Genomic DNA, 18,289 nt, shown 5'->3' on the forward strand with positions numbered 1-18,289 from the left:
GTTGGCAAATGGGAAATATGAAATAGGGGCTTCTGTTGCAATCTTACTGGCAAAAAAATTTGTTTGAATATATTTCCACAAGGCAGTTCAATTTTTCTGCTATTTCTTCTGTGATTTTTTTTTGTTGTTGTGGTTTTTTTTAAAGCTGTGATTCTGATAAGTTCATCTTCATTTCTGAGGACTAAATAAAAGGTAGCCAGGGTTTAAGGAAGCTTTTATCTACTGAGCACACTTGTCACAAGGCAGCTGAGACAACCGATGATACCAGTGGTGGTAGTAAATTGCCCCACAGCAAAAGGAAGGATGGAGGACAGGATAAGACAGATGGAAGGCTGGCTCGTTTGAAAGTTGATCAAGATTAGCTGTTGCGAAAACAAAAAGCAAACGCAGAAACAACCCATTCAGCAAAATCCAGCTTGAAACCGGCTGAGTCGTAGCATATTAAACTGTGGGCAGGTGGCATCCCGTATGAGCTGGGCGGCTGTATCCTGCTGAGAGCTGCGTTCTTCTTCTTGCCTCCCAGCAAACTCATTGGAAAGGCATGCAGCATCTCTGAGAACTGTGAAAAGGCTCGACCCAAAATCTTTGGATTGTATTTTACCCTACATTCCCTTTAAAAAACCAAATATCTTAGAATTTGGTAAAATGCTTCTCTAGGCAGAGACTGAAGGAAGGCTGACAATGAGGGTACAGCAGGTCTGCAGGAGGTGCAATAGGTGTATGGAAGTTGCAACGTTTGCACCACAGCCAGCTGTTAATGGGCTTCTCCATTGCTGCTAGGGTATTTGAAGCCTAAATACAGGAGGAAACAAGATTTATGTGACTGTGCATAACTTTGGCCCAAGATCTCGGAGGACATTAACTCCCTGGAAGTTTCATAAAGAGATGCTCTGTGGGTGCCTTTGCTGTTGTGGGGCTAATGCATTCGCGTGTGCTCTGTGTTTCAGGGATAGAGCTCTGTCCCCCTGGGCACCGGTTCATGATCACCATGGTGGCGAGCTTCATCGAAATGTCGGGGCAGTTCCTCATGCCAGGGCTGGCTGCCCTCTGCAGGGACTGGCAGGTCCTCCAGGCAGTCATCATCTGTCCTTTCCTGCTGATGCTGCTCTACTGGGTGTAAGTATTTCTTCCTCCTGTCGGGTCAAAGACAACACGAGCTCCTAATGTTGGACTTGGGAGGTGCTTTGCTGCCTGGAAGTATATGTGCTTCACAATCCATATGAGCCTTTCCCTTTGTTGTTACATTCACCTTTTGCAAAGATTTGGCTTTGAAATAAGAAATAATAACTTTATAATTTGCTGTAGCACACACATAGGTTACGTGCTGCAACCTGGTGGGAACTCAGGAGATGGTCCTCTTTCGTTGAGCAGCAAGTCGTACTTTGCTATTATTCTGGCTGTTACTTCCCCTTTAAAGATGAAAACATTCTTGAGAGGATGCATCTCAACCTAGCTGTTGTCAGGTTGTGGTTGCACAGCTAAATTTTCTCTTAAAACCTGTATTGTGATTCTGGGCTGTCACTGTTGGTTTCTTTGTCCCGGGTTAGCCAAGCTAGGTTAAAAATAACGTGTGTCAGCTCTTGAACAAGCGCACTTGGACATCTTGTGTGCATGAGGTAGCCAGCCCTGAACTAGGCTGCCTGCTCGATTTTGCCCGAATCAGCGCACGCTGTGCTGTGAAGCCTGGGTGGCCGGTCTGTGCTGGGCGGTGGCTCAGGATCGTTCCCGCAAGGAGTCCTCCCCTCCTGCCTGCTCCCACTCCTCTCTGCCCGCTGCACCAGCGGCACTGGGGCGTTGGTATGGCTATCCTGAGAGAAGTAGGGTGGCTCTCACCTTGGGGGTGGTGCCGAGTCTATCCCCACCAGGACTCTATAAACCTCCCAAAAAATCTTTCTTTGTTGTTCTGTCTTAATAGTGACACGCAGTGGCGGCATAACACAACAGAGGCTTATGAGAGCAGTGTTGTACAAAACCATAACAGTAAGAACACGCTAGATCATTCGTTTTAAATATAACACTAACAAGATTAAAATATTTAGTTGCTGTACGCTGAAAAAAAATGAGGAAAAAATGCCACCACGCTGTGCAGGACCAAGTTGTTTATGTACCGTGGGGGGCCAAGCTGCCCGTTGTAATGCCTGACAAGTTGCAACATGTAAAAACTTGTTATAGTGCGTAACAATTTTTTAACAGTTATATATTTTTCTATTAATGCGTGAAGGCCTTACAGAGTTCTCCTGCGTTCACGGCAGTAATCTCAGCAGGGATTTCTTCGCTTATCCCTGAGGTAGACGTGCTGCAGCTTGGGCTGAGGACAAAACACAGCACACCGGGAAAAGTTACAAGTCCTTTAGAAGCTAATGGCTTCCCCCCCACCCCCACCCTGTTTTCCAACATACAACATCTAAATAGTCTCATCTTGTCAGTGTTAATCTTGATGATGAATAAGCTAGAGTGTTCTTGTTAATGTATGATACTGTTCTCCCAAACCTGCCATATGTTATACACATGGAAACACACACATATGCAGGTCTACTCCAAAACCTCCTATTGGGATGCCCGCCAGCTGGAAAGCATTATATCCACCACTGTGTAGGACCCAATATCAAACATGATGTTTACATATATTTGTGTCCAAAAGGACAATACGATAGTATGAAGACACTTAACGAATACAATAGACAACACAGACAGCAGTAACTCCTCAGCAGTCTTCTGGAGGTAGCACATTTTCCAGGTGGCTGAGTCAGGGCCCCCTACATTCCTGTTGAGAGGTCGTCCCTGGGTGACATTAAAAGCAATAGGAAATGCTAACGTTTATTTCCTAATCAGGTGAGGAATTGGTTAGATGGTCACATCCAGAGGGTAGTGGTCAACCGCTCAATTTATGTGATTGTGCATAATGTGGAGATTGGTGATGAGTGGCGTCCCGCAGGGGTCTGTATTGGGACCGGTACTGTTTAATATCTTAATCAGTGACATAGACAGTGGGATAGAGTGCACCCTCAGCAAGTTTGCAGATGACACCAAGCTGAGTGGTGCAGTTGACACGCCAGAGGGACGGGGTGACATCCAGAGGGACCTGGACAAGCTCGAGAAGTGGGTCTGTGTGAACCTCATGAGGTTTAACAAGGCCAAGTGCAAGGTCCTGCACCTGGGTCGGGGCAACCCCCGATATCAGTACAGGCTGGGGGATGAAGGGATTGAGATCAGCCCTGCCAAGAAGGACTTGGGGGTACTGGTGGATGAGAAGCTGGACATGAGCCGGCAATGGGCGCTCACAGCCCAGAAGGCCAATCATATCCTGGGCTGCATCAAAAGAAGCGCGGCCAGCAGGTCGAGGGAGGTGATTCTGCCCCTCTGCTCCGCTCTGGTGAGACCCCACCTGCAGTACTGTGTCCAGCTCTGGAGCCCTCAGCATAAGACAGACACGGACCTGTTGGAGCGGGTCCAGAGGAGGGCCGCAAAAATGATCAGGGGGATGGAACACCTCTCCTATGAAGAAAGGCTGAGAGAGTTGGGGTTGTTCAGCCTAGAGAAGAGAAGGCTTCAGGGAGACCTTCTTGCAGCCTATCAGTACTTAAAGGGGGCTTATAAAAAAGATGGTGGCAGACTTTTTAGCAGGGCCTGTTGCGACAGGACAAGGGGGAATAGCTTTAAACTAAAGGGGGGTAGATTTAGACTAGATATAAGGAAGAATAAGGGTATTTTTTACGCTGAGGGTGGTGAAACACTGGCACAGGTTGCCCAGAGAGGTGGTGGATGCCCCATCCCTGGAAACATTCCAGGTCAGGTTGGACGGGGCTCTGAGCAACCTGATGTAGTTGAAGATGTCCCTGCCCACGGCAGGGGGGTTGGACTAGATGACCTTTAGAGGTCCCTTCCAACCCAAACTATTCTATGATTCTGTGATTCTATAATCTCCAAGACCTTTGTGGCTTTTTGGCTGGACAAGACAGGCAGACCACGCAAATAGATCCCCCTTATATAATGTGTGATATGACAGCTTGATAAATAGTGGTAACAGCCAAAGTAACAGGATTTGCATTGCTGGGGGTTTTTGCATTTGCAGAAATGGACTCTGGTTAGGATGCCTGTTTAATTATACTGTTGGTACAGTATGCACTTTTCTTTTAGGCTTTTCTCTTCCATCTGTTGCATATTCTCTGGAAAGTGCTACCGTTTTATTACCTCTTTCCTTTCTTCCCCTCTTCCCCCAGCATTGTGTTGGGGAATAGAGTGTGGACCCTCAGCATATGTTACAGATGAAGGAAGAAATCGAACTGATTTGTAATAAAAGAAGAACTGGAAAACTGCTCTGCTTATTAATTCCCCATCACATACCCAAAGCAGTGAGATCAATAACAGATGTTGTGATAGCCCCTGTGCTGCCTCCACCTTCCACCTTGCTCTCTTTACTTCCATCTCCTGCTGTGAGAGAGCTGTTTGCCCCTCCATGCTGGGGCTTAGCCCTCTCCCACCTGCATAGATAGCACCTATAGATTTGCTCTGCTCCCAGCCTGGAGATTTGCTCTGCTCACAGCCTGCACATGGCAGGCTATACCGTCCCCAGGAGGTGGGTGGCTGAGCAGAGCGGCAAGCTGGGCACGGATTGAAGGAAAGGGGGAAGCAGCAGATTTGTCTAGGAGGGATGGGCTGGTGGGCTGGGACACCCACAAATTGAGCAGATGCCTTTGCTGAGCTCTCGGGTTGTTCTGGGAGTGCAGAGAGGCACCCACATAAGCCGGACGTGAGCACAGGGGTTGGTGACAGCATATAAAAATAAGTTAATAGCAGTTAGGTTCCTTTCAAAGTGTGTGTGTGTTAGAGCCATGAGGGAAGGGGATCTCCAGTTATACAGAGGCATTATTTCCTCTCCCTTGGATGCAGGAAGCTCCTGACAGGTCCACGCCATGAAGGTCAGCAAAGGTATCAATAATCTGAAATAAACTCCTGCTTCACTCTAACCAAAACTGAAGAACTGGGAAGGGGTGGACAGTTCTTTTCTGGTGCTGTTAGATAGGATTTACCCTCACCAAGACACAAAGTTGTAATAACTGGGCTTGTTGCCCTGGGGCAGACCCCTAATTGACACACTACACCCTTTGCATGGGCATGGGTTTGCTCTGCATCTGGACAGGATCATGGTTCTCCTTCCAGCTATGCGCGGTACCTGCCTGGCCTTTTTCTGTCTGTCAAGGATTCTTCTCTGCTCTTAGGATTTCTCAGGCTCAGGATCTTTTTTCCCAGTGTCCCTCTCACTCTTCTCCCCCTCTGCTTTCCCAAGCAGCAGCTGGGTAACAGGAGATGAACATTCCCCCCTACCCACCCACCCCCCGCTCTTTTCTTTGACTGCAGAAGGCTGGTCCTTTCCTTGCTGGTGGAGGAGGTAGAAGGCTATCAACCAGGTGTCTGCAGTCGGCTCAGCCTGGTGATCTGGGCGACTGCCCACCCTTGGCAGAAAGCTGTCTCAGCTTCATTAATATATATATTTAGTATTTAATGCCGGGTGATGAAGAATGAGGTTGTGACCAAGTTTCTGTGCAGAATTCCACAGCGGCCAGGGGGTTGGCGGGTTTTTTTGGCTTTTGAGTTTGTGATGGTCCTTGGTTTGGCAACAGAAGATGCAACAGTAGGTGCGTACAAATGAGCCTTGGCAGCAGGGTCCATACTCCACAAGTGAGCTTGGCACTTGCACAGGGACAGGGCAGCCAGCACTTCCCCTTGCTGTGCCTGATAACCTGGGTTCAAAGCAGCCCAAGAGTTTTTAAAGATCCTTAAATGAACTTCCCACTGCTCGCACTGAGTAATGGAGCAGCTGAAAGATGTGAGGCTTCAGCACTTCCAGTTTGAGAAACCTGTAGGAGCTGGAAGGCAGAGACAGCGTTTGTCCCTGCGATGCCCGTCCCTGCGGCTCTCTTCCTTCCTTAGGAGCAGGTGCTCCCCATAGGGCTTGCCATTTGGGACCTGTAAGCGGACCGTTCAAAAAAGTGCAGCTTTTAGGCTAGTGGCTGAGGCTGTCCCCTCTCCGGAGCCAAGCACAGGGAGATTTTGCATTCAGAGAATTCTTAATTTTTCAAAACATGCATTTGCAGTACAGGACTTTCTGCAGGAGGATATGCCAAAGCATCCATGCAGCACCAGTGGTAGTAAATAAGCTGTCAAGCTGAATAGCTGTCATCATGGCTGTTACATATTTTTGTTGCCTGATATCATTTGGTTTGCAGTCTGTCTGACTTCTCTCCTTTTTTCTTCTTAAAAAAAAAAAAAAAAATTATACTTTCTTTATCTAGGATGGAGGTTTCGCTAAGCTGTCTTCCAAATTGCATCAACCTTAAAAGATAGTACCATAATGGTGCAATTGCCTGGTCCGCTGCCTAGAAGTAAAAGAACTGAAGCAGCATCCACAGCAAAGATCGGTGCTTTGTGAAGGAAATTTGAGGTTTATTATATATTTGAAGTTAAAAGTAGTTGCTACGTTTGTTCTTAGAAAGGTCTTTTGTAAGATTAGTGAAAATGAGGCCTAAACAAGAAAGAAAAATGTGCTTGGAGTCAGATCTGAAAGTTTTCATATCTGTGGAAGTATGGGAGGTTTTGTTTGTTTGTTTTAAGATCTACATATTTCTTTTGGTTTTGTATGAAAATAAACTCATCTGGAAAAAAAGGAAGAATGATCAGTTAAGCTAATGAATCAGGTGAATATCAGCACTTGAACGAAACAACTGGGTGGAAAATAAACTTTTTTATTTGTAACTCTGTGTGCATGTATATGTTTTTAAGCATCTCAGCTAACATAGTATTGCCTTTATTAGGGGAAACTTTTAGAGCAACAGCTGAATGTCATCTGGAGCATACACAATACTGACCTGTATAAAAGAATGGCTTAAAGTCTGCATATGTGGAAGAAGATTTTTGGCACGTTTAAAAATTTAAAAAATCTGTTCCGTTATAATCCTAAAAAGTAATTCTTCTCTTTTCTCTCTCTGTCTTTACAAGAGAATCCAAATCACTTCTGTCCGGTATTTTCCTTCTTTGGTCTGAATTACCCTGTGTTAACTGCACAGCTCATTCATTGCCTGCTTGGCAGCAAATGTCTATTGCAGGCAGTGCTTCCTCCTCCCAATTCTTTCAAAATTGTATTAACGGGCAGAACGCCTCTAACACATTATAAAATTCTAATATGTCCTATTTCTAGGTGATAGGATAGTTCCTGTATCATTTGTGAATCAGTGTAAAAGAAAATGCCATTAATTTGCACATTCTGAATCTTTTTTTCCTCTTACTTGTTTCATAAGTGATTCTGCTTTTTGAAAATACTTGCGTAGCTCATGAACGGTTAAATGAGCAGCTAAACACTCTCAGTTCTTCCTCTGACAGAAAGTTGGAAGCGACCCTAACGTGTTTTCCATCTTTGAAGTATTTTCCCAGAGTCCCTTCGGTGGCTGATGGCTACACAGCAGTTTGAGGCATCCAAGGAACTGATCCTTCAGTTCACGCACAAGAACAGGATGAACACGGAAAGCGACATCAAAGGAGTGGTGCCCGGTGAGTAGGACAGACAGACAACGACAAATCCCTCCACTCAGATAAAGTTGCTCGCTTTTCTCAAAAGGCTGCACGTGGCATTGCTGCCTAGAATTAAATAATCTATTTACTGCCTGTAAAATCGTCCCGTTTGTTCGTTCATTCATTCGTTCATTCATTATTCATTCATTTTGATTTTCTTGAAAAACCATTCCAAACTCCAGCACTGTGTTTAAAATTACTCGGCCTGTTGAACAGTGTAGTATTTATAGTCTCATCTTGCAGTGCCATATGTCTTTAGAGACATCTCTTGAAGAATTTTACCATGGCTACAGAGTGCACCTTCAGCCCTGTATGCCTCTGGAAACTGTGTTTTAAGGAAGCTGCTGGCTGGGATCCTGCCCATCACGCAACACTTACTTTGTTGGTCTGGAGAAGCAGCAGCACTCGAACCCCAAATGCTAAAGCACCAGCCCTGTGGCAGACCTAAACTACATTACAGTTTCTCTTTAAAGCCTTCCTCCAAAAGCCGTTTTGCTTTCCTCTCCCACATAATCTGAAAGACGCTGCTCTGGGGGTGGAGGGGCTGCGAGCAGCAGCGGTAGGGTGCAGTTTTTGGTTGAGAGTCTAAATTATCGGTTCCTTGGTTTACTGATGCTTTTAGAAAGAGCTGACAACTCTTATCACCAGGATTGCCACTGAAATAGGTGTGCTCCTGTCTCGCAGGGTGCTTTGCAGAAGAGACTCTGTGTGTGTGTGTGTGTCTCTAATTACAATAAAGGTGAGGCGTTTCTGGATACTCATCTCACTGGTCCACCTGTCAGATTTGGTTCAGGCTCCCCTCTTCCTTCCCACAGGCCTGACGGTACCCATAAACACCCATTTTGCACTGTCACTTGCAATCTGTATCAGACTACCCACTAGTCAGAAAACAGTGGAAATGATTCTTCCCACACACACTTTTTCAAACCCTACCTACTCTGACCCCAGGGGCTGCAGGGAGACCTCACCCAGTAGCTCTGCCCGCGGGTAGGGGTGATGCTTCCTGCACTTGGCTGATGCTCGCTGATGCCAAAGGTCTCTGGGGTAACTGTAGCTTCAGTCAGTGCTAAAGGCATCAGTCAGCGCTGGAACAGACTTCATCCAGAATAGAAAAATGTCACCATTAACATCAGTGCCTAACGAATGAAGCAGTCTTCATCAGTGAGGGATGAAGTCCGATTTGCGTCTGTGGTATTCATACCTTGGTCACTGCTGTGATTTCTGATGCAGCTGGCAGACTGGTGTTAATTAGCTTGTTTGCACGTGAATTGGGTGTCTGGGGTTACAGTTCCTGGATCCCTATGGCACACAACATGGCTTTGCAATGTAAATGCCATTTTTCTGGTAAAGTTCTGAAAAGCTGGGGGGTATGTGAGCAGCCTGGTGATCTCCCAGATTAACCTGGTGATCTCCATCCCCGCCACCTCCTTTCTGCAGATCTTCCCCAGAGTAAATGATGGGTCTTGGGGAAAACCTATCTGCGAGGCAACGAAATGTCTCACAATTGGACTTGGAGTTTCCCAGCCAACTCTCAATTTGGCTTTTCTCAGCTAGTCAACTTCTTGAATTTGCAGATTAAATAAAACGTATTTTAGGGGAAAGAAAAAATTAATTACCTGAGTTTCCTTTAAGGAAAATGATAAAGATGCGACTGTGTGCTAGAGGGATTTATTTAAGCCACGTATAATGATATTGTCCATGGAGGAATGCTAAGTATCAAAATGGTTTTATGACTATTATTCGTGACTGATTACTTTTTCCAGCAGTTCATGGTAGGAGTACACTCCTGTTTAAGGAAGGACTCCCTTTCATGTGGAAGACAGAGCATTATTACACATCTTGATGTTATGGATTGTCTGCCTGCAAGTACATTTAGATACGGCAGTTGTCAGTACATTACCCTTTGCAAACTTTAAGTGATACAGAACATGATCATTTCTGCCTCCTTGCTGATGCTGGATTTGTTGGGGTTTTTTATTATTTCTTCCCTCGCTTTTTCTCTTTAAACTTTCTCTGCAGCCCCACACATTTAAGGCTTTCCTGACCCAGCGCTGGAGGGATGCTGCATTTCTGTAGGGAGAGTAAGAAAGGAGCAGTATCAAAAGAATGAAATGAGCTTAACTAAAAATTTTGGAAGGAAGGACCTTCTCTCTCATTCTGGGTGTATGGGAGTGTTGATGGTCTGAGTGGGGACAGGAGAAAAGTAGAAATCCCGAATGAAGAATGTGATCAAACCGCAGGCCGTGTGTCTCCCAGTGGGTCTGTAAGCAGAAGAAAGCATTTCTCTGCTTTTGTGTGTTATAATCGCATACCCGTAGTTGCTGTAGCAGGGAATGGGTAAAAAGCTGGTACTTGTCTGGGGGAAGGGATGCCACTGAGCCTGATGCAGATATCCCCTATTCCCCCTTGACTCCACTGTTGAGCTTTCCTATCTGTGTGGAGGGGTTTTTGTTTGTGATTTGTTCTATTCTTTGTTTTCCATCTGAAAGGGCTGGAAACCCTTTTGCTCTGGTTAGGGGCCATTGTGTTGCTGTTTATTATTCCTCGCTGCATTGTCGTTAACAGCCTCCTGTGACTGAATTACTCCCAATACATTTAAATGATAAACTGCTCACTTGCAGTCCCTTCCAGCTGGAAACCCCACTGTAATTTTACTCATACGTACCAGTCAAATTAGTGTATCCTATATAACAGATCATTACAGGAGTTACAGTAGTTTCATGTGTATCCATTCTGGCAGCTGATACGCGTTCCATAATAAAAAGAAGTAGTTTTCAAGTGGGTGAAGTATTTCTGGGATGGAAGAAAATGCAATTTTTAATTGCTGTCCAAGCAATGAATAGGCTTATTTTGCTTTCTGAAGGATCACACCGTTCCCATTGCCTGCTGAAAGCTTTTACTCGTCCATTTGGCTACGCTGCCCATAGCGGGAAGTGCCACTAACCTTCTGTAAGGCCTGTTTGCTCCACAGGGAGGTGGCCCACGTGTTGGGTGGAAAAAAAGGAAGCAAAATTTATCTGCCGTTTTTGAATCAATCCATAGGGTGGGAGCGGTTTGCCAGTGCTCTGCTGGGAGGTGTCTCTGAAGAGGACAACGAAATGTCTGGTCAGGGGTCCAGCTGCAGTTGAAAGGTCTGGCAGCTGTGGTAACAACCCCCGTCTGGAGAAAATCAGTATGAGCGGCTGATGGGTAATGCTTAGCCGGGGAAGAGTATGCATGGCAAACAGATTAAGTGAGACAAGGGATGTTGATAGGAGTCCAGAGTGTTGTAAATTAACATTACCCTTATCTTCTCAGTAACCTGCCCCAGGGCTGCCTGTTGTTGGTTGCAAAACCAAAGGAGAGCTGCCCCCTCAACAGCTTTAAGTGACTTTATTTTTGAGTGGTTGTTTCACCTTGTGATTTTTGGCAGGAATAATTTGCCTTCATAAAGAGATTTTTGGTTTTATGTGGTCGTATTTTCTTCTTTAATGCTTAAGAAATCTAGGTGTGGTAATTAGCCCGGGTTAAATCATCCCTAATGTTTTGAGTCTCAAAATTTCACCAGTTGGCTCAATACTTTGCCCTCTTTTACAAATAAAAGTTTAAATTCATTTTTGCATCAAGGGAATGATTTGTATCCAACTGCATATTGAAATGTCATTTGTAAAACAGACTTGATGAGTTTTGTTGACAAATATTTCAAAACGTTATCCAAAAAAGTCAGCTTCAATCATGAGCAAATGAAATATTTTGATAATATTAATTCAGTACAAGGTTTTCACTGCCAGTTTCTCCAAAAACTTCCCCATCTCTTCCCTGTTCCCCTGTGGAACAAGAAGCAAACATTCAGTTCAGCGCAGCTGTAGGACAGTCGTTTTGACCTGAGTGAAATAAATGCTAAGGAAGCACAGAGATCTGTTTAAAGAACAGGAGAAAAGGGGAATTTAGGGGAATTGGAAATCCCAAAGTGCCAACTGTCCTTACACCTTTTAAAGGCGTATTGTACATTAGCTGGCTTTCATTATTTTGGCAGGATGCATGTTTTTTCTTCGCGTGGGGCGAAGGGTCTCTTTGTTAGCTGGAACAGATCGACTGCTGCAAGCTGATCTCCGCTGCACCGGCACCTAGCCCTGCCGGCGTGTTTGACTGTGCTGGGAAATGCACCACTTGAAGAGCCGTATCAGCAATTACCTGAGTGTCAGACTTGATGCTTCCATGGAAACCCACCCTTGTGCGGTTCTCCTTCTCTTCCCCTTTAGTGGGTGACGTTTCAGATGTTCCTTAACAGAAAAATAACTGCTTGACCAGGCTGAATAACAAAACCCCCTTTTTGCTCATCTCTAGATCAAAACCAGAGTGCTCCTGTGGACAGACCGGTTATAGCTGTTCCTTTCTAAGGTTCCTTTCTAAGCTTGGAGAAATAATATTGATGTAATTACGAAAGTGGCCAGCAAAGATCGAGTGTCCGAATAGACACAAATACTTTAGTGTGCAGGACACGTTGTGGAGGGGAAGAAGGGGTACAGTACTCTGTGCGTGTGTGTGGATTGCAGTTAGGAAAGCTGTGGTTTTCAGGGACTTTCCTTTTAATGAAAAAAAAAAATTATCGTTCACCTTTCTTGCTACTGAGCAACACACTGCCATGACTTTTCTTTTATACATAAGCTAGTTTCCTGTTTTGTTTTGCTATATACATTTTTCTTCCGAAGCATGAGGCTTGGATCTATGTACTTGCATGCTTTTTTTTTCATTGGGTAAATAGCAGAGGGAAGGGTGAAAAAGCCTTATATCTGAAAGTCAGTCTCTTTCCCTAATAGAAGAGATTAACTCTCCCTACAAAGCTTTACTCATATCCTAGACAATCACACCTACAACTGCATTACTGTTTTAAAGCTTGTGGTGGATGAAGAGCCAGGTGTATTATGCAGAGAGAGAAAGCAAGTTCCCTGGCCCTATAATACAGGTAACTCCATGTGATGCTACTACGTACAAACCTGCCAGATGTGTTCCTTTACCAGATGCTGTTTCTTGGTTATTTAATGGTGCCGAACTTAAATATCCCATGCAAGTCCCAGGGGGTAGTCAGGTAAATGTGGGAAATTTAGTTAAAACAGTTCAAGGTGCTACTTGAAGGCAGCCTTTAAGTCTTGGAGAGGACTGTGTGTCAGCCATTGAGATTTCTATCTCAAACAAAACCAGCCAGTGATTTCTGTTGCCCTTTTGTATGTTAAATCAGCCTTCAGGAGGGGCTGGGTTTCTCCTGGTGGTCCCCTGTTGTCCAGGAGCAGGAACTGATGGAGTTTGTGTAACTCTTTCAGGACATGCAGTACATGATAAATAGCGAGTAATAAGAATAAAACTGGTCAGTTAAGTCCTCTTCTGCTGGCTAGGTCTACAAGAATGGAAGAGGAGAGCCCATGCATGCCCTGGCTGTATCCCTGGTGAGGGCGGTAGTGACCTCTGACAGCAGCAGGGTTGGGAGGGGACAGGGGAAAAAGGGAGCGCTCTACCAAGGACGTACCTTTTGATGCCACTGGGAAAAACCAAATATGCTAGAAAATTTAAAAATAAAAAAAAAAAGGTGTGTGTGTGTCCGGCTCTGTTGAAGTTTGAATAACTTTTTCTCACCAGTTGAGTCCTCTGCAGACTCTCACTGGCCGCGCTCCAGCCTGTCACAGCTGCTCTGTGCCCGGCTGGCACACTGGCTCTTTGTCCGCAGTGCTACCTTTCCTCCTGGAGGAGCCAGCTTTACAGGGCAGGAACCGTGTGCGGAGGGCTGGCGGCAAGCCCTGGCCCTGCCAGCGCTCCCCTGGCCCGCGTGCACCGAGAGGGGAGAGGATGTGTGAGTCTGGATGCAGATGTGAGGGGTTAGGAGAGGAGACCCGAGGAACCAAGCGGAGGCGGAGAGCAGTAAGAGGGACTGGTGGACAGAGAAGAGAGGAAATAAGAGAGTGAAAAGAGTTGTGGGAGCAAAGAATAAAGATAGTTGGAGGAGACTTGGAGGGCCAAAGGCAACAAGGGAATGTGGGGAATTAATGGCTGTAGAGGAAGAGCAGAGGAGAGCTAGAGCACGGAGACCAAAGGGGCTGCGATCATTTGCTTCCCCGTCCCTCCAGAACAAGCTGTCGAGCCCACGGATTCAGTCTGCGCCCTCTTCTCTTGTGAAATCCACTCCTAAAATGTGTGTTTCATCCCTCTCTACTGCCCAACTCACCTGCTCTGTCTGCTGAGGTTTCCTCCATAGTTCTGGCAGTAGATAGCAGCAATGCAATGTGTAGGTACCTGAAACCTCCTGATGGCCCAGATGGGGCTCCACACAATGACATTTGAGGTATTCTTTGTGTGGTTTTTTTGTTTGTTTTTTTTTAATGTTGGTAATGTTAGAGGAATGTAAATATTGACAAGTCACGCTCTGGGAAATGCAAGAAGTCAGGTTGCCTGGGCAACCCTTGCTTGGCCTCCTGGCATGAAGGCATTTTAATGTTTGTTAGAGGAATGTAAATATTGACAAGTCACGCTCTGGGAAATGCAAGAAGTCAGGTTGCCTGGGCAACCCTTGCTTGGCCTCCTGGCATGAAGGCATGATGATATAGCCTTTAATAACATGATTACGACCTATTTTTTCCACAGGGCATAGGATGGACGAATCAGTGCATAGGATGGACGATGCTGTGGGAATGAAGCTGTTGTCTGTTCCTCATTTGTTGCAGAATTTGGAAGGTGTGTAGTGAATGAGGCAGAGGGTTGCAGAAGGAAAGAGGACAGTCTTGGGACAATGAAGCTGAATGCCTCCTGAAGAGCTGTACTCGTTCCCTGTGTCTGCCAGGGATGTCCTTGTACAATGATGGAAATTCCCCAGAATCAGGCTCTTCCAGTGCTATTACTACTCACAATTTCTTCAGTGTCTGTCTCTAGCATGTAATTCTGGGGCTTGATTTGCAGAAAGCTGGAGCATTTATATCAGCACCTACAGGGGGTATCGCTGCATGATTTTTCTCATTCTGGACACAATTCCTCTGTATTTTATCTCCCTGCCTGCAAAACAGGAATAATCTTTGTCCTTACTCTTATAAGAAGGTGGTGGAGATGATTTCATTGGTATTTATGAGGTACATGAATATTCTGACAGCACTGTAGGAATGTCTCTGAGGAAACCTATGATTTTGTATTTACTGAGAGGTTTGGATAATAAGGCTGAGGGGCACATGTTGAATGGGAAAGGTAGAGACATCATTAATAGCTGCCCATTTGCTGACTGCAGTGAGCGTTCTGGGGGAAAAACTAATGTGTGATCATCTAATTAAGTGCTGTATCATAATGCGTTTGATACGAGCAATTCAAGGTTGCAGTGGCAACCTTATGTCTGGCTTTTCCTGTCTTTTTTTGAATGTAATTAGAAATACAGGATTGAAACAAATTATTGCAATCAGTCCTTTGCTATTATAGTCACCGAGTTACACAGTTGCTCTCAAGAAATGAGCTTCATTTTAAATGCTGTTAGTATTTATGTCCCGTGCTTTTGTTGGAAGGCCATTCCAGAATCCAAATTGGTCTTGTAGTAGGGTACGTTTTAGCATTCAGTTCAAATACACTATAGCTGTCCAGGTTCTTTGCCTTTTTTCCCCTTCCCATTTGCTCCTGTCTGTGACTATCTTAAATCTCTTTTTCTCTCTTCCCATGCCGTGTGAGCAGACAGCAGCCCCGTTCCTTTGCTGAGCTGAAGTTCTCCTCTATCTCCTCTCCTTTTATAAATAGGCTTGCCAAGGCTTTAGCTTCTCAAATATTGATGATCAGAATTGTAAAAGAGCACCAGTATTTCATTGTCTGAATTGCAAATACCTCATGGACACAACAGACTGGTGCCTTCCAGTCACTTGTGATCATGTAGTATATAACCAAGTCCAACACAGTATTATCTTCCAGCAGAAGCATTTCCCATTAGTCCCTGAGTGTCTTACCTTGTATTTTGCATTTTTTTACTTGCTTTTGCCACACACAGTCTCGAGCTCACCCAGTTCCCGCTGATGTCCCATTTCTGTGCTGTACAGCTGGCAGTGCCTTGCTTTGTCACCAGCAGACTTCATTGGCACATTCCTAAGGTTTGTGCCAAGCTCCCTAGGGAGGTTATTAAACTAGATTTCTTTTTTTCTTGAGAATAAGATGAGTCACCCCGCCACTAACCTCCTGTCATCCGCTTCTGATTTCCATTTTTCTACCCTTATTGCTGTCTGCCCATCAATCAGCTCCTTACCCACCTCATAATTTCTGTATGTGACTTGATAGCCTTCAATATTCCTTTACTATTAGGCTTTTCAAAAATGCAATGTATCAGGCTGATAGGCCTCCATGATTAAAAATAAATAAATAAATAAATGAGCACAAAGGGAGTTCATGGAGACAGAAATCCTGGAAGGTATAAATAACCCTGTGTACCAGTAACTCAGTGTGGCCGGGAGTAGGTTGCTTCAGCTCTGCATTTCAGACCGATCTACCTCCTGCTGCAGAGCTGTCGTGCTCCAGGGATTGATTGAGCCTCTGTGCTGGGCTTCCATAGCTCTTTTCATGTTCAAAGAGCTACTGACAGTATCTTTTAGCAGCCAGAAAAATCCAGCAGAAGTCCATCACCACAGGACACTTGTCATTTTGGACATCCTTTTTCGGCAGCTTGATTTGAGCTTTGTCTATTTTGTCTTTGCCAAGTGATGCAGAGATGGGTGCCTTCATTTGAAGGCTTTAAAGATACTTTCTGAATTTGAAAGCCGTGCTCCTGAAACGCGGAGGATCCCACGAGAATTCAACAGCGTTGGGAGCTGGAAGCTGGTAGGGTTCCCCTCCCCATGAGACTTTTAAAGTCTCCCAATGAATAGTTTTAATTTCCACTGAGATATAAAGAGTTAGCTTGTTGACAGTTTTCCTACTGAGTCCCTGAATAGGAAGCCTAGAGTGTGTGTGGGCTCCGGAGTATGGGAAAACTCATAATGGGCCTCTGAGTAAGTGGATAGAAATATTTTTTTATTTTCCACACTCACCCTTCTGGTAAATCAGTCAGAACTGAAACGTTTAGTGCAAATTCCTTCTGAACTGGTGACTTCAGTGCAAAATCAAAGAATAGATTGGGGAAAGGGGGAGTTTTCCTGGTGTTATTCCAGTAACTGAGAGCGCAATAGTTTGCTTCCATGGGGTTTTAATAGGCATTGGCTTGACTTCTCTTTTAAGATCTTAATGCTGACCTATAAAGTCCAGACAGCCTAAGAGCTGCCACTCTCCTGATGCCCATCACAATCAGTCAGAGCAGGTCCTTTCATGCAAAGCAGGCTACCTCCAAAAACAGCAGGACACTTAAATGAGAGCCAGTTCTGTAGGTGATTATTTTTTTTGCAAGTCATACAGCTTATTTGTTGTTATCTGAATGATATTTTGATTATTGTAAATGATTGATTTTGGGGTGGCTTTTTTTTTCTGAGAACATCTGACTAGTATATATAGAAATAAAGGATGGAGAAAGTCACCAGAAAGATAGATGGTGTTGGAGACTTGGGGAGAGTCATTCATCTGAAGCAGGTGACTTAGATTTGGAGTTTAATGTGTCAGAGAAGGATGGAGGAGTAAATAGCTTGTAGAGCCAGAAGGCTTTCAGTAAAAAGTCAGGTGCTGTTTGCATTCTTTGGTGTAAGGTTTGAGGCCAATTTCTTTTTTTCCTTCTTTTTTTTCTTTCTTTTTTTTTTCTACTTTTTGGTTTTTTTCTTTTTTTTGGGTGGTTTTTTTTTCTTTCTTTAATCCTTGTAATGCAACTACATCTGGAATCTCTTTTGGGACACTTCCGTAAAATGATGCTATGTATCCATGGAGTATAACCCCCATCAGAGCAGAAGCAAGGATCTACTGAAGGGAGACTGCTGCGTGAGGCAGGGTAGAGAAGGGGTGAAATTCCCCTCATGTGGGATCCTTGCTGCAGCTGAAGCAGAGGATGTGTTTGCCAGTTCACATAACCCACGGGCTATTCTTTACGTGAGGGTAGAGCAGCAGTTCAGTGAAAAACAGTAACAGGAATTAGTTCGGAAGGACTGATTTATAAGAAAGGTTAAAAGGGGGCCTGAGTGCACAAGAGAAGGATGCGTGACAATAAATGAAGAACATATGGATTGTAGCAACCCCTAATGTATGAACAAAGCCGGAGTGGAGGGCAAAATAATGTTTGGCTCCACAGAGAAGAGTAACCAAGTTAAGCGTTGCTTCTCTTAATTTTTGTAAGTTGTGGCTCAATAAAGCACACACAATAAAATCTACTTTCTCTTCCCAAAGGAAAAAGTAAAAATGACTTTGAGAAACAAAAAAAAACAAATTAAGAAAATCTGAAGAATATGGCATCAGGGACTGTCTTCTGCTGACAGAGGAGATGTTTTACTTCGACAGGCCAGATCTGGTCATTCTTAGACAGTTTGAGAGTGAACCCTTATGTCCCCATGAAATCTGTGCAATGTGTGTTGTTTGGGTGGTGATTTTCATTGTTGTCCTTCAGCTGAAATAGTAAAGAGTCATCAACAGCTTTTCAAAACCTTGTGCTGCTTCTAGTGCTTGCTTTGACTTTTTTGCTGTAGAAGGTTTGGCTTGGGCTCAATTATAGGCTTTGTAACTATGTTTTATCTAACTGCTTCAGTTGTTCTGAATTATTTTATTCCCATTTACCGCTTTCCAGAATCTTGCTGCAAAAATCATTTTGACCTTGCGCTTTGAGATTAGG

At 44.6% G+C, this 18,289-nt stretch overlaps 1 protein-coding gene across 1 annotated transcript in view; it reads left to right on the forward strand.

The window, feature by feature from the left end:
• Window positions 1-18,289, forward strand: part of SLC22A23 (solute carrier family 22 member 23) — a 121,229-nt gene that overhangs the window by 82,638 nt on the left and 20,302 nt on the right. The window contains exons 5-7 of the mRNA XM_009279232.2: window positions 948-1,116; window positions 7,418-7,545; window positions 14,179-14,268. Of these exons, the coding sequence (XP_009277507.1) occupies window positions 948-1,116; window positions 7,418-7,545; window positions 14,179-14,268 (387 nt within the window). The remainder of the gene's footprint in view (window positions 1-947; window positions 1,117-7,417; window positions 7,546-14,178; window positions 14,269-18,289) is intronic.

Source organism: Aptenodytes forsteri, unplaced genomic scaffold, assembly GCF_000699145.1.
Source record: "Aptenodytes forsteri isolate BGI_AS27 unplaced genomic scaffold, ASM69914v1 Scaffold81, whole genome shotgun sequence".
Lineage (NCBI taxonomy): Eukaryota > Metazoa > Chordata > Aves > Sphenisciformes > Spheniscidae > Aptenodytes > Aptenodytes forsteri.